This window comes from Eutrigla gurnardus, assembly GCF_963514095.1.
Source record: "Eutrigla gurnardus genome assembly, chromosome: 8".
Taxonomy (NCBI): Eukaryota; Metazoa; Chordata; class Actinopteri; order Perciformes; family Triglidae; genus Eutrigla; species Eutrigla gurnardus.
Window position 1 is genome coordinate 18428410 of NC_139922.1, and position 16651 is coordinate 18445060.

The 16651-nt window shown below is 43.5% G+C and overlaps 1 protein-coding gene across 3 annotated transcripts in view; it reads left to right on the forward strand.

Moving 5' to 3' along the window:
* The first annotated feature begins 8092 nt into the window (after positions 1 to 8092).
* mtcl2 (microtubule crosslinking factor 2) overlaps positions 8093 to 16651 on the forward strand; it is a 75428-nt gene continuing 66869 nt past the window's right edge. For 2 of the 3 annotated variants that reach the window (XM_084014586.1, XM_084014585.1), the window contains exons 1-3: positions 8093 to 9578; positions 14132 to 14233; positions 14432 to 14554. In XM_084014586.1, the coding sequence (XP_083870712.1) occupies positions 8589 to 9578; positions 14132 to 14233; positions 14432 to 14554 (1215 nt within the window). In that variant the 5' untranslated portion in view covers positions 8093 to 8588. The remainder of the gene's footprint in view (positions 9579 to 14131; positions 14234 to 14431; positions 14555 to 16651) is intronic. The other variant, XM_084014584.1, reaches the window with a different exon arrangement.

Below are 16651 nucleotides of genomic sequence, written 5' to 3' on the forward strand. Positions count from 1 at the left end.
TCCTCTCATACCCTATTAAAGAAGATTAACTGAACATGGTGAGAATGACTGACTGGAATTCATGTATCAGCACTCAATGGCTGTTTTGCTGTGGGTGTTTCATGTTTCAGCAGTTATCGATGACAATGATGATGATAATGATAAATGGTGGTGATCTTAACATTGCCAGAAATGATGGAGAAAGGGGTTCAATACAATTTCCTAATATCCTAATCTAGTGTTCTTAGGTCTGAATAAATAGAGAGTTGTATTTGATGTTAGCATTTCTGAATTTGTCACAGAAGATGTTACCTCTTCTTTGGGCTTTGAATAGCTGGTGTTCATTTCAAACCACCTCAGTTCGTTTATGAGACATCAGCTTTTCCAGTGTGTATTTTCTCTCTCATCAATAATGTAGCCTCTTAGGCAGCCAGCTGTATCAAGCATATCAATGACTGTTTAGAGAGTAACACAGGCTTGACGAGGAATTGGATATAATGGTCAATACTGACAGTATATTGTTCTTGCACTCACGTTTCTGTGTTCACGTTCTTGTGTTTTTAATTTACTAACAAACTGATCATTAAAGATGAGCATTGATAGTCATCTTGACCACCATCTACAGAACACCATCTAAAGAAAAATGTAAAAAAGTGGAGATGTTATTAAAAAGAGATGGCAGTTTCCTTCATATTAAAACTGAATTCTGCACATGACTGCACACAGAAAAGCAAAATCTTCCATAATGATGTGATGTTGTGGGCAACATCAGACAGACAAACAGTGTATTACTTCTGCCGATCATGACATAACAACCACGATGGTGTGATGAGAAGAAAAGAAGCAAGAACAGAGGATAGGTTGAGAGAAAGCAGAAGAGGAGGAGGAAACAGTGGAGCAGAGGAGAAAATGGTCTCTATTCATGCTCACAGTGGGACACAGTCCTGCTTGTACAACAACAACACACACACACACACACACACACACGCACACACACACACACAAAGACACAGTCATGTACGTACAGATGCTCACAAAAGCATACATAATACAAAAACACAGGCGACTGTGTTAATAATGATACTGAACATTTGAAAAAATATTCCACCATAAAGACCATTGTCTACAAGAACTGCAAGTAAGACAAAGAGAGATGTAAGCGCCACTTGTTCTCATTTATGAATGATTTTGTTTTGTGCTATTGAGAAAAGAGACGTGTCAAACACATAAAAAACGCCAGAGGTTATTTTTCAATCTGTAGTCCCTGGCCACGGTGTTACAAAAGGCTTCCAAAAATCATCAAAACAGTAAACAACATAGGGCATACAGTCTAAAAGGGTCCCTGAAATACATCAGAGCAAAAACAGGAATGCTTGAAAGATTCAAAAATAGCATTTCTGAAAAGAAAAAACAAACAAACTTTCTTTACTTTCATGAATGGCATTCATCATCGGAGGAAAACCGGCTGGTTAAACAGTTAAGTTTCTCTGCCCTCCAACATCAATCACTGCACCAGCATAATAGTTTCATTCCTGTGTGCTGTGTGTGCCAAATTGCCTCTCAAAATAAAAACACTTCTGGCCAAGCAAGCACTTTGATCTTTACCATACAAGTGCACCAACAAACAGGCCTTTTCTTCCTTGTGTGTTGTTTCTCAGCACAATACTGTCAGTCCCCCTGCAGGTTCCTCTGCTCACCACTGGATGGAAGTAGAAGACAGAGAAACTTTACTCCTAAATGGTTATCGCTGCCCTTGAGCAATGTGGGCAGTATCTTGGTAACTCATATTTTATTTGTCAATATCCTGGTCTTTATAATAAAAACTGGTTGTGATGCATACAACAGTTTAAGAGACGTTTGGTGAGAGGAAAATATTTAAAAGCACAATTTCTATTATAACATAATGGGATGGGAATGAAACCATTTAGGCGTGAAACCATGATGGAAATATTATTAGTAAAGAGGTTAATTGAAGCTTCCAAAAACTATGACTTTTTATTTTGCAGAACTGATAAATGCCAATCTGAATGGGTTCACTCATACATGCACACACATAGACCCAACAGTGCCAATCTGTGAGTTGATATCATTATATATAGGCCATCCAGCAGGGCAGGAGGATCTGGGGAGAAACTTGTTATTACAGATAAAGCCGGCCACCTTAGACATATTAGTCTCCCCAGTGACTATTACACAAGGATTAAAATAATCAGTTGAGGCTGCAGCACTGCTGAGCCACTAAATTCAGTTTTTAAGGGAAGACCCACAGAGGTTTGGTCCAATTCAAAAGCAAATACACAGTAATAATGAATGCTGCTGAGCTGAATATTTCTCTGGGACTTTTTTAGGCGCTAAAAACAACTGTGTGTGATTGGAGATAATTAAAGAAACATTCAAAGGAATAGTTCTACATTTTGGGAAATAAGAGTATTAGCTGTCTTGCTGTGAATTCGATGAGAAGATTGTTACGGCTCTCATGAGTGTGCAGTGAATATGAACTGGAAGCAGCTGCTAGCTTCATTTAGCAAAAAGACAGAGGGGGAAAAAGGTAGTCTGGCTTGCTTCGAATATAAAAACAGAAATTCCCCAAACTAAAACTTTTGAGAAACTGGGCATGTCTCTAAATGTTTTTGTTAAAGAAATTCAAGGAAAACAGAAAGAAATTGTACAACTTGCTTAGCTTCCACTTTTTTTTATTAAATCAAAAAACCCAGGCTGAAAGGTTAGTTTTCCATAAAAAAAACAAGATTCAATTTAGGCCTATGACATATAGAGTGAGGTGGATGATGTATTTTGGGGGCTAACCCTGGCTACGCAAAAGAAGAAATTCACAACTCCATTCACTGATGAATTTGAAGTCATATGTTCACCACAGACCTTATTTCAGGCAGCTACCCAAAAACCCATTAAGAAAACAGGGTTGTCTTTGAGATTAAGAAAAGCAAAAAATGTGAACTTATTCCCGGGTTTGAGGATTCATTCATGCAGCGCTGAGAAGGAAGGTATCTGTCTCCTCATGTCAGCAGGCAGAGCGCAGCAGCTGCACTGCTGATGCAGCTCGCCTTCATAACCACCAACCAACCAACACACCCACTGCTTTCCAATTACTGGACTGAAGATAAATTGCAAGGACAGCAAGTTTCTATTATCGTCTTTTTTTCCTCTCAGCAAAAAACGACTGGAAATCATCCACTTACATACCCAGATTGGACACCAATGAAAGGCTCATCAGGGTGTTTTTTCAGAAATAATTAGTAAAATATGTTCATTGTTCACCAGTACTTGCTGGTTGGTCGGCTGGGTTTCCTCCCTACAGCCTTTTTTTTTTTAGGTCTAAACAATGGTGGACTGGGGTGAGGCATCACCTCCTTTAGTAAATGGGTGGTTGTTTCTCTGATTGGCATCAGGGAAGCAACATACATATATATCAGTCCTGATGAAGTCAGGTTAATACACAAGAAATTATCTATGAATGAATGTTAATAGCAGAAAATTTACATTTAAAATTTAGCAATTAAGAAGATGCAATTTCACACATTCTGGTGCATTCTAACATGTTTTTACTTGTGTGTGCTGCGTGTGTGTGTAGGAAACCAGGAAAACACGGAGTGGATTCCTATTGCTGTGTATATTCTATTACTGATAATACAAACAACTTTTTTTAAAAGGTGGGGGGTCCCGACCCCCTCTCAATATATGGTGGCGACGCCCATGCATTACCCCAACCCCAACCCCAACCCAACCCCAATTTTCACATTTCTGCTTATATTTCCGGAATGGAGGGTTGTAGAGACTCGGGAGTGGCCTCTGACCTAATTTGACCCTTCTGAACACACCAGTCTAGCCCGTGTCTCTACGACTTACCGTAGAAAAAAGGAAGTAACCCTAACGCTAACGCTAACCCTGACCCTAACCCCAACCCCGACCCTAACCCACAACAGTAGTAGTTTTGTAGTCTAATGATTGTCTTATATTGAAAAGACGTTGACGTGTAGGCTAAGATGAGATGTTGACTAAACTTTCACTTTTCAACCCCAAATAACCCAAATTTGAACTAGACGTCTACAGAAAAATATTTACTTAAATATTAAACTTTAATTAGTTTGTATCATATCACCTTTTTTGGAACCCTGATATTAACTTTGCTCTTGCTCTTGAAGTACTACTTTACTCAGATGAGGACCTAACACTTGTTCTATTTTTAGCTCTTACTGCATGGCAATGATACGTCGTGGTTTCTTTGTTTCCTTCTTTTGACAAATGTACTTATTGTAAGTCGCTTTGGACAAAAGCGTCTGCTAAATGACCTAAATGAAAATGTAAATGTAAACTTTGTGCACTGCTGCCCGGAGGGAACAGGTCATCTGTTCATCGGTATCTAGGTTCATATAACAAGAGGGAGTCAGACTGTTTATTCGGTATTTGTCAACACCTGATCTATGGCGTGTTACTGACCCCTACTGATGTAAATGCAATCTGCAGTTATTTCCCCCAAAATATACTGATTGGTCCAATAGTGGGCTTTAGTTAGACAGGTTATGTCCATACAGCTCTCATCTGTAGCACAGAATCTAATCTATAATTATAGACCAGTCAATTCATTATTTCATATCTTTTATATTGGGCATCTATGGAAAGGTATGGTTGTTTTAGGTTATCATAAGCTTTTGGTTTAAATTGGGCTATATTATGCATAAACCACTAACAATAGTATGTATATTAAACATGCTTTCAACGTCATATTGCAATGTGGGATTTGAGTAAACAGAATCTGTGTATATGACATAAATTAGACAGTTATTCTGTGTATGACCATGTGCAGTTCTTATATTAAATATGATTTTATTCATTTTTAATTATGTTTTCAATATGATCTAAATTGGGGTACAAAGCTGAAAACATCTTAAATTCATATGAGGGCTGAAGCACAGAGGTGAGGTTGAAAAGACGTCTAGTGATATTGCTTAGCTTAGCATGATCAGAAAAATAATGCTAGTTTAGCATGTTAGTGCATGTGTGTTCTCAGCTAATGCTAGCATACTGAGTGATGATGAGCTAGCTTATTTATGCCTAACTACACACATACAGTAATAGCAATTACGGGTAGTAATAGGTGTGTTAGCGTGTAGCGGTGTCTTACAGTGGGTCTAATTAATGCCACTTTGAAAAAGAACCATCTGCATTAAGAGCAAGCTGCATTAGCATGGCAGGGATGGTTGCAATTATGCTGTTTGATATAGTGTTGTGTTTGTACTGGGTTATTAGCGGGGGACTCACTGTTTGTGTTGCACTTGGGTTTCTAATTAATTATTTAATAAATGCCTTTTATCACCTCCCTATACAATGGATGTTCATTAATAATTCAGAGTTCTATTCTACCCATCCAAATTGTAATTTCCATGTTTAATTGAATCATTGATGAAAATTACATTGATAAAATGACAATACAGATAAGGGAAACAAAATAGCCGGTATGACATTGACCTTTGATGTCACTGCAGGAACATTTCAGCAGGGGTTTTTTAGGTCTCCAAACAGTGTTGACCGTGCTGTGACCTCTTTTACTTTGATTTTCTTAGATGTTGATCTCTCCTGTCTTTTCTGTCTGACTCTTTCACCATTCAGCTCCGCTGCCTGCATGCTAACTAACTACACAAAGCTTCTTCTCTTATCGGCAGCACAAACCAGAAATGTAAAATGCATCACTTCCTCTGCACAAGAGGATTTCCCTCATGAAAGAGATTCCAGACACCAAGTGTTTAAAACAACAGATGTAAAACCCCTTTTCATCCTTTACTGGCAGCCATTCAGCATGTCTGGACTGAATGAAGATGTACAGTCTATCTGATGGAGCTCACTGAGGGATGATTTAAAGACATTTCAAATTCACCCCCTTTACAACAGCATCTTTCTACGAAGGTTAGATCACTGCAAGGGGATTTACAAATGTCACAGAAGTAAGAAAATGTGACCGGAACGAAAAACACACATCAGATTTCTTCTTTTCAAGTGTCTTTTCTTTCTTTAATGAACAGTTTAATGTCAAATGACAACACAGGCCCCAGCACTGATTGGATTCAGGACAGAGCCAGAGTTTATATCTATATCACACCATTTCTCATCATATTACTGTTATGCAGCATACATTATTCTACATTGTTCACATCGACAAGTGGCTTTGTCTCTTTGACTTGGACACTCTTAAAGATTAAGCTATGTTTAATTTGGTTGATCTATTTCTGAATCCACACAGCTGTGCTTGAATGAGTCAATTAATGTGGAATGGCTTCCTCTCTTCACACAGACCCGTGTAGTCTCTCAAGTGGAAACGCACATCTCAACTCGATAACAATTAACTACTGCTTAACGTAGGCCAAGAGCATAATGGCACCACAATCCGTTTTTTTCTTACTGAGACCTGCATTATTCTCATTATGGGCCAAAGTACACTCACATTATTTGGATTTGACCAGTATTATACTGTATATAAAATCTATTCTAACGGCTCTAATTACGTGTGTGCCGTCCTAGAGTTACTGCTCATAAATCATTCACAGAGTGTGATTCCGCCTGCCACCGCAGACTGTATCGACATCTTGCCTTCTGTGATGAGAATCTGACGTCGGTCACGGTGCAATGACCAGCCACAACAGAGACAAAAGCTCAGGATCAGAGAGTAACTGCAAAGAGAGATGCTGTTGCATTAATGTTGGAATAGGGAGGAGGTTATTATTAGAGATATGGAATAGATGGCAGCAGAGGAGGAGGTCCTGCTCTGGTTTTTAGCTTTAACAATGAATAATTAAACGAGTCATCTGTTAATACCGGGAGATAACATAATGTCCCTGTCACTAGTGGAAAAGGCTGCAGAAACACACTTTTACCCATGGTTCAACTTGCTTGCTATGTCCACGAAACATGCTGTATCAGGGAATGTAGTTACATATTAGGACGTATGATCAAGTATATACTTAATGATCAATCAATCAATCAATCTTTATTTATAAAGCACTTTTCATACACTGAGTGCGCAGCACAAAGTGCTTTACACAAAAATAAAAACAATAAAGTAGACACCTCCCACCCTCCATACGCACACCCACACACCCACGCACCCACATACACACACATGCACAATACCGGCATGCACAATACCGGCAACACAATACCGGCATGCACAATACCGGCAACAGGGAGACATGGCACTATCATATTAAGCATGTGTGGTTAATAAAAGCACCTGACCAGAGATGTATGGCTTTTAATAATACTATCTGTTGGTTTCAGCAGGATTAGAGACATTAACCTGTAGCTGCATCCATTTAGCTTTTGGGAGAGTGCATTGTTTTAGTAGCTGCATCAGTAAAAAGGGGTTGACTGAGGAATCCTGGGCCTTCTTCTCTTCCAAGCTGATATCTGACACACATGCAGGGAGAGAGAGGGGGGACCTGAGACTTACTGTCCTGTGTTACCATGTGCACATGGACTCCCACGAGGATGTGAATTAATCATGATGGGAACAGCTGTGTACATATAGCCCACTAAGATTAAGCCAAAGAATATTTTTGAGATGTATTCCTTTTTCTGCTTGAATACATATATATATGTATATATTTTTGGAGAATTGAATCACATTTGCCACACCAAATGTAAGGGTTTGTCATTTGTGTTTATGTGATGTATCATTCTTTGGAAACAATATTGTGTTTGTTTGCTTCTTTTACTTATCGGTTTATATTTATCCACCGATTTCCATTTCCACTGTTTTCATTCAAACAGTCTCTGATTGTTTTGTCAGGTTTGTTTTTATATCTTCTCCTGACTGGTGTGTGTAATAAATGCTGACTGTGCAGACAGAAGCAGGACAGCCAGGAGGGGTCAGGCACATTTAGTTAATGGGAAGCCTTCATTAATTTGGGGGGACAGCCCTCCCTCTCTGGCTGCCACACATTTGCCTATTGCTGTTAATAAATATATTTAAGTGCATTTAAACGAATTGCCCCTATTCAACCCTCTCATTTGGCTGTATAGCAATGCATAGCTATGATGAATCCTGCTCTTTGTGCAGCACTTAGAGCATCCATGCATTATTTTCTTTTTTGCCTGCTCCTGCTGTCTTACTATATCCTGCAATGGTGGCGACAGAGAGCTGCAGAAATAAAGATTCTCAATCCCTCTCTCTCCTCCAGGTCCGTTATCTGGGCGGAGAAAGGGGAGGGGGGTGTAGGGTGGACCGTATCCACCACACTGCCTCTCTGTTCTCACCCACAACTCCTCCGAGCAGGAACCGGCTAGTCATCGAGACAGATATCCTGAGGAGGGGAGGGGAGGATCTATCGGGACAAAAGCGGAATTATTTACAATTATTTCAATACACACAGTGGATAACGGGATTATATGTTGTGTTTCTGCAGTTTTTTGGGGGGACTCCGCTTCCTGTTTCTTCGCCTTGTTGCCCGACAGGAGCTCTCGTGGTAGGCTGCAGCGAGGATCCCCCTCCTTTTGTGTGGCTCCGCAGTTGTTTATTCGCACTCCCAACTTCTGCCTCCTGTTTCCCCTATTAGGAGGTTCCGTTTCGGTTAGTCCTTGTTTCGGCCCAAACGGAATGAATGACAAAAACAAAGGAGGTTGATGTCCATAACTCTCCGGCTCACCTCGTCTTCGCCTCGCCCAAGGAACGGAGACTCCATCTCCGGCAGAAGATGGAAAGCGGAGGCGGGACGGAAGGCTCGGACAGCGGGCTCGCGCAGCACGCGGTGGCCGGGCAGGAGCAGCCGAACCCGCGAGCTGAAACCGCGGAGCTCGCTGCCGCGGTGCCCGCTCAGCGTCCGGGAGGGAAGAAGAAGATAAACCGGGCTCCGTCCCCGGCCAGACCGAAGGATGTACCAGGCTGGTCGCTCACCAAGATCCGCGGAGGGATTGGGACTCCGACGCTGAGTGTCAAGCCCGGAGCAATACACCTGGGGAGCCGCATTTCCAGGCGCAGCCCCGTGGGGAGTCTTGCAGGAAGGGACGGTAAAGCGGAGAAGGGTGCCGGTGGCAAACCGGCGGGCAAGTCCTCCTCCGCTGCGTTGTCTAAAACGGCCAAAGCCGGCAAAAACACTGGAGGGCGGAGGAAGGTGTCGGATGCCAGCATAGGATCCGACGATTTATCGAAGGACTCCGGCTGTGCTATCGGGAAACTGTCCCCCACGGACAGTAGCTCCGAGCTGTCGGACTGCGCCTCTGAGGAAAACAAGCTCTCCACGGACGCTGTGAGCAGCGACGCCGAGTCGAGGAGCAGCCGGGGCGGCGGTCAGGACGGGGACAAGCCGCTGAGGGACGGCGTGTTGGCGGACAGAGCTAGCCAACAAGCCGCCGCCAAGACCCACGGCTCCTCGGCGGAGAGGGACAACAAGGACCGGCTGTCCCTGGGCGTGGAGACCGGGGAAGGGAGCATATCCCCCGGCGAGGAGCGCTCGATCACCTCGTTTGACAGCAGGGTGCCCGCCAGCACGTCCCTGGCTTTCTCAGACCTCACGGAGGAGTTCATGGACGGCATGCACGAGGAGTTCGTCCGGGAGATAGAGGAGCTGAGATCCGAGAATGATTACCTCAAAGTGAGTTCAACACGTTTGTCATCTTATAAACAAAACATATTGTCTAATGTCTTGCAAAGACCAACTTCACCACCAATCTGGGTCACGTTGCATTATTATGGTCTGTTTACCAGACGTGTGTGCAGATGCCTTTTGGATGCCATCCAAGGTTCCCCACTTCAAGGATGTTGATGATGTTACAAATACAGCAACACACGCAGCCTTGTAGTCTCAATGGGATATATGCAGTGTAGAGGAATGTAAAGTGCTGGGATGTGTTAGATATAATGGGGGGTTGTATTTTAGGGAGATAGTGGCTTTTCCACCATAATTTGCCAGGCGGTGTTGTCAGCTGTGCCCCCCCCCCCCCACCACCACCTCACATGATGGAGGTGAGGATGTCATTTTACTCAACAGCCTGAGGGGTTGTCAATCTCAGAAGCTTGCAGTGAAATCTGGTCATTGTTGTCAATTTACCAAGGCATTGTCGTGTGAACAGAAACATCAGTACTGGAAACAACCAGCCCCTCAGTGCATTTCTGTGGGATTGCATGTCATCAGACACATTGATACTAAAGGCATCTCTCAGCTCCCACAGGTGAGCGGCATCTGATATACGTGGACCCGATGGTCAAGCAGATCCATCCAGCCTTGGGAGTGATTGATTAGGGGGAAGGATCAATTACATTAGCATGTCCCCAAGCACTAACTGGCAGTAACCAGACAAGCCAATAATCGTCCAGCAGTGATTGAGGAGGGTGATTGATCGACACCGCTAGCCTTAACAGGAGGAGGACCACCTCGTATTTTTTGCAGGACTGCAAGAGTGTTGGAGAGTTTAGATTCTAGGTGGCTCCACACAGTAGAAGGGTTTACGAGGTGATCGCTATGGTGACGATGATGCATTTTGTACCTGCTGCTTTTGTAAACATGAGTCATGACGCCATCAGACATAAAACGTGATGCAAATGTCATCGTCATTATCGTGATATAATTCACTACATTATTATTTTTAGTTATACTAGCCGGAAAAGATGCTAAGAATAATTTCTTCATATTGTTATGTAACAGCGTTTCAGGATTTCAGAATGAGTTGTAACTGTGGTTTCACGTGGTTACATATCTCACTCGTATATTTATACGTACTTTACTATATCATCATTCTAGCAGGTGCACGTTTGCAGCTGTGTTTACGTTTGTGTGCATATTTCTGCAGCTGTCCAGAGCTGCTGCCTGAATATATGGACCATCATGCAACAGAGCTTCTTTATTGGACCACCCTAAAGCCTCATGGGAGGCCTGGTGGTGAACTGAGTGTGTGGTTGTGTCTGTTGTTGCAACTGTGGTTGCACCTGGTTAGTAATCGGGAGAAGAAAACAAAATGCTGCCGTGGTGTCAGGCTCCCCCTCAATCTATCGGGGTTTGTCCAGACCCAGTTCATAATCCGCATTCTACAACTCCCTCTCTATATTTCCACCTGTAACCTTCACCCCCTTGTCAGTGCAGATCTTTACGTCTGTCCATCTTCGACAGCAGCTTCACTTCGTACATATTAATGTGCAGACTGTTGGTTGGTGCAGCGGCTGTTTCCCATTTGGTTGGCAATTAGGAGATGAAGACAAATAACAGCTGTTGGACTCTCTGGAATAATTAATTCATATTCCAGATAGTGCTGCAGCTCCGAGGGAACATGTGTTCAACAATCACCTGCAGCCCTAAACTACCTCCTGACCTACTTCCTATTTCCCTATTTACATTTACATACTATTTACATCCTTATTTGCATGCAGTTTGATTGGTTGTCTGTCATTCCTACCACCCACCCACCCACCCACCCACACAACTGAGTCGCTCAGGAGAAACCCCGACAAGTAAAGAAATATTTATTTGGGACCTCATGCTTAGACGCTATAAACGACATGTAGGCCGTTCTGACTTTAATTTCTAGGAATGTCTGTCCGTTGACCACAATTTAAGCTAACAGTTGAGCATCTGTGCATGCTAAGCTTTTATAGATGAGTGTTTTAGCCACTAATGTCCTCCCGTTGTCACTTTATTTTAAGAATGATTAGGTGGCATTAAATGCTTGTAATGCTGGCGTTATAATCAGGCTGACCTTTAAGGTTGTTTTTTCTTCTCTGACGTGCTGTTGTCATGACAACACAAGATCATTGAAGGTATATATTATGTGGACGATAGACACATGACGGCAGCTTTTATGTTTCTTGTGTCATGCTTCTATAATAAGTGTCCGTGTGTGTATTTTTAAGAGCGTGGCCCACTTCCAACTGAACCCAGTAAACTCTGTGGCAGTCCAGCGTAATGTGGCAAACCCAATAAAACCTCCATGTCTTAAATGGGAATAATTCAACATTTTGTGAACCTAATTGACTCACTGAAATGTGACATGTGATTGGTCCATTCAATCTCCTGACTGGCTGGATGCTCACATGACAGAAACAATCTTCCCTGCTCTTCTTTAGTTAGCTGTAAAGCAGGTCAGTGGACCATCTCCCTCTCTCCCTGTCTCTCTCTCTCCCTCTCTCCCTCTCTCTCTCCCTCTCTCTCTCTCACCCTGTCTCTCTCTCCCTCTCTCCCTCTCTCCCCGTCTCTCTGTCTCTCTCTCCCTCTCTCCCTGTCTCTCTCTCCCTCTCTCCCTCTCTCCCCGTCTCTCCCTCTCTCCCTCTCTCCCTGTCTCTCCCTGTCTTTCTCCCTCCCTCTCTCCCTCTCTCCCCATCTCCCTGTCTCTCTCCCTCTCTCCCTGTCTTTCTCCCTCCCTCTCTCCCTGTCTCTCTCTCTCTCTCTCTCTCTCCCTGTCTCTCTCCCTGTCTCTCCCTCTCTCCATGTCTCTCTCTCCCTCTCTCCCCGTCTCCCTGTCTCTCCCTGTCTTTCTCCCTCCCTCTCTCCCTCTCTCCCCATCTCCCTGTCTCTCTCCCTCTCTCCCTGTCTTTCTCCCTCCCTCTCTCCCTGTCTCTCTCCCTCTCTCCCTGTCTTTCTCCCTCCCTCTCTCCCTGTCTCCCCATCTCCCTGTCTCCCTGTCTCTCTGTCTCTCCCTCTCTCCCTCTCTCCCTGTCTCTCTGTCTCTCTCCCTCTCTCCCTGTCTTTCTCCCTCCCTGTCTCCCTGTCTCTCTGTCTCTCTCTCCCTGTCTCCCTGTCTCTCTGTCTCTCTCTCTCCCTGTCTCCCTGTCTCTCGCCACATTAACTTGTGATTCCCCCTCGTCGTCTCACTTTCTGCTGTCGTGTTTCATCTCCCTCCCTGTCTACGTTTCTCTCACGCTCTGTTTTTCTCGTCGTTCTTCCACTTTCCTTTCCTTCTTTTGTTCCCCCCCTCTTCATTGGCATTTCACCTTTAAGCCCTTCCTTCCTTAACTTCTCTGATCTTTCTTTTCCTTCCCTTTCCTTTTTGTCTCTCTTTCTCGTTCCGTCTTTCCTTTTTTAATTTCCTGTCTCTGCTTCTGCTCTCCTCTGTATTGCAGATGTGTAGCACATTGCTACTTATTGCAGTCTATTTTAGCTCTCTCTCTCTCTCACACACACACACACACACACACACACACACACACACACACACTCTCCCCAGAGCTCATTGTTGCTACAGTTGGAGCTCTGCAGAGGCTGACCCACATTATGCATTGTAGTACATTTTGACAGCACCACTACTACATTACTTCAGTCGCTTGTACTCCCTTTGCTTATTTAGTTTGCACACACACATACACACACACACACACACTGATTATTTTGCCAACCCAAACATTACACACTCTTGGAAGCACACTTTTGCGTAACTCCCCGCCTGCTGTCCCACAAAGCCCAGTGATTCTGGTGGGGTGTGGTTTATTTCAATGCAGACTCACACGCTAACACAGGAGCTGCACCTTTATTTCAGAGGGATGATGCAATTCATGCTGTCAGGCAGAAATGAATAATTCATCTCTTGTATGTCTGTATGAGTGGTAGAAAACAACACTTCTATAAATGGTACTGTACTACATGTACTGGCTTATTTTTGAGTGATATTTCGTGTTTCATTTTCAAAATATATTTTTAGAGTGCAGGAATCTCCTTTTCTTTGCTCTCAGTTTCCCTGCAGGGTCTGTTAGGAGTCCCCTATAGTGTCATCTGACCCTCACCTTTGACCTCCTGGGTGGGAGGGAGTGTGGCGAATCAATACAGGATCATATCATATTACTTATTATACACCATGCTGCTACTTCCAGCATGTACATTTCTATTTCTGATGACTCCTTTGAATATTACACAGCAGTCCAGTCTAAGAAGACACTAATGGCTTTAATGGCTATCCTGATAGTGAGGATGATGAAGATGAAGATGTGGTGGCTAATGACAGCGAGCATTGATCGATGGGATGGAGTAGGAACTAGGTTAACGGATGATTCTTTAATGGTTATGGTTGTGTTGCTTTAATGACAGAGATCAGCTCCAGGACTCCCTTTATGGCCCACACATGTACACGTAATGCTTTCAGTCAGAAGTCTCTACAACACATAACGGCTCTTTCCCCGTCATGTAAAAGCTGCACTTCTTCACTCTCTCTTCTTCTCTGTCCCCAGGATGAGATGGAGGAGTTGAGGTCTGAGATGCTGGAGATGAGGGACATGTACATGGAGGATGACGTCTACCAGCTGCAGGACCTACGGCAACAGCTGGAGCAGGTACAACCGAGTCTGTGCTCTCTTTTTGATGTGATATCCTGATTTGGAACTTTAACTGTATCAAACAGGCTGCAACATGTTTGGAAACGGTCAAGTAAGATAGTGGGCAATGAATCATTGCAAGAGGTGCTAAACACAAGGCCAAGGGCACCACAGGCTGCATCCACTCCCACTGCTCACACGGCTTTCGTTTCTCAGGCGAACAAGACCTGCCGCATCCTGCAGTACCGGCTGAGGAAGGCGGAGCGGCGCTCCCTCCGCGTGGCCCAAACGGGGCAGGTGGACGGAGAACTGATACGAACGCTGGAGCAAGACGTCAAAGTAAGTGGCGGCGTGTTTGAGTGAGAGTGACTGAAATGGCGGAGCTCTGTGTGGGATCAGAGGAGGTTCTGAGGTTGTGTAACACCTTGAGATTAGCTGCAGATACAGTATGCGATATGAGAAGCAGCACAGAGCTGCAAAGATATCTGGAATAAGATCTCATAGTGTGGCTGGAAGACAATTTCCTGAAGTGCATAATCTCAAATCCAAAATGCTCTGAGCTCTTGTAACATCATATAAAAAAAAAAAGAAAAAAATGCCAGCAAGTTAGTAAGATATAGAGCCAATTGTTTTTTGTTTTTTTCATTTAATGGATCAAATCAAATCAAACTTTATTTATATGGCACTTTTCATACTTTAAAGTAGCACAAAGTGCCTCACAGAAAATAAAAGCGAACATAACAAAAACGAAACAAGATATGAACAACAAAGAACACCATGAAACCCAAGCCTCCCACCCCCACAAATATACACACAGAGATACACAGAGACATACACACCCACACACACAAACATACACACACCCACCCACACACATACACTAGCTGTTGCTGAGGAGATATGGCTGGGCACCGAGATCTGAGGTGAGGAAGAAGCTACCTTTGGGGGCCATGCACACCGAGAGGAATCATGGTCCATGACTTTAGGGGGCGCCGCCACAGGGACCATCCCAGCCCAGGCAGACAGGAGGTTCCACACCACGGTGTAGAGCTCTCCAGCCACCCGGGCCAGGGCCGTCCACGGGACAGCACCCCCAACGGTGGACCAGAAACAACTCCCGGTGTGGTAGGCCCCCAGGAGGAAACACTGGAAAACCGAGGGGCTAAAACAGTAAAATAATATAAAAGGTAGAAGCTAAAAACTGAGGGAATAAAAACAATAAAAACTGTAAAATGTATCAAAATGTATAAAATAAAATAAAATAAATAAATAAATAAATAAATAAATAAATAAATAAATAAAATATATAAAACAGTAAAACAGGATAAGCTAAAATAAATAATATAAAATAAAATAATAATAAAAAATGTAAGAAGCATAAAAGGAATTAGAATTCCAGGTATTCCAGGTATTCTCCGCTAGCCTAGTGTTGAAAAGCTAGTGGAAATGATCTTAATAGGAAAATCAGTGTGTTGGTGGTGACCAGCAGATAAAAAAAAGCTATTGCCCAACATTACAGGACCTTAAAAACGGCTGATTGCTGTCATATGCATGCTGTGTATTGTTTTGAATGATGTTCCTGTCTATATATCAGACCGTTTTTATGATCCCTTTCCTTCATGCAGTTGAAGTTATGAGACCATGGTGGGGTCAGGCTTCCTCTGATGTGTTTAAGGGACTTCCCTGTTTAAAAATATATATGGGCTAATCGACACACTGGCTATGAAACTGGCTATGAGACTTTCAGTTGACCTCGCACACAGACACTGTCCAGCGTTAAGGGCCGACTCTGCACACAGATGCGGTAAGTGTACATGTAGACAACGCTCTCTTTTACAAGCGTCCTTCACAGTATGCACACGCACCAGTTATCCCAATCACTCCAGGAATCCCTGGTAAAGGCCAGTTGAACACAAACACACCGAGTGCAGGCTGAAGCTGCTGTGCATGTTTTTTGTCACGCTGACCCTGGCCCATGGCTCCACTCTGTCAAATTCACAGTGTTCCGCCAACATTTTTTCATGTGACGAAGGATACAATGAGGTCTTTATACCCTCTGCGAGAGAGAGAGAGAGAGAGAGAGAGTGAGACTGTGATGTCACTCTTCAAGGGCTCTCCACCCGGCTGTTGCTGTCTGTCTCTCCACTGCTGTCTCTCCATCTGGTTATTTTGGAAAAAGGAAGGAAGGAAGGAAGGAAGGAAGAAGGATGAGCGTACATCCTGTGTCTAAGGGCGGGGAAGGGGAGGATTGGTTTCTTTTTGAATATTTAAATGGGCCAATCAGAGGGGGAGGATGAAGCAGGGAGGGATACATAGGCAGACTGAATGGAGGTCTGGTTTTCATTTAAATCTTAAGTAGAGGTGGAAGAGTGAAGTCAGAAGTGATGCAGAAAATAGAAAAGACAAAGCTTGAGAAAAAGAGTGCATCTGTTGGTT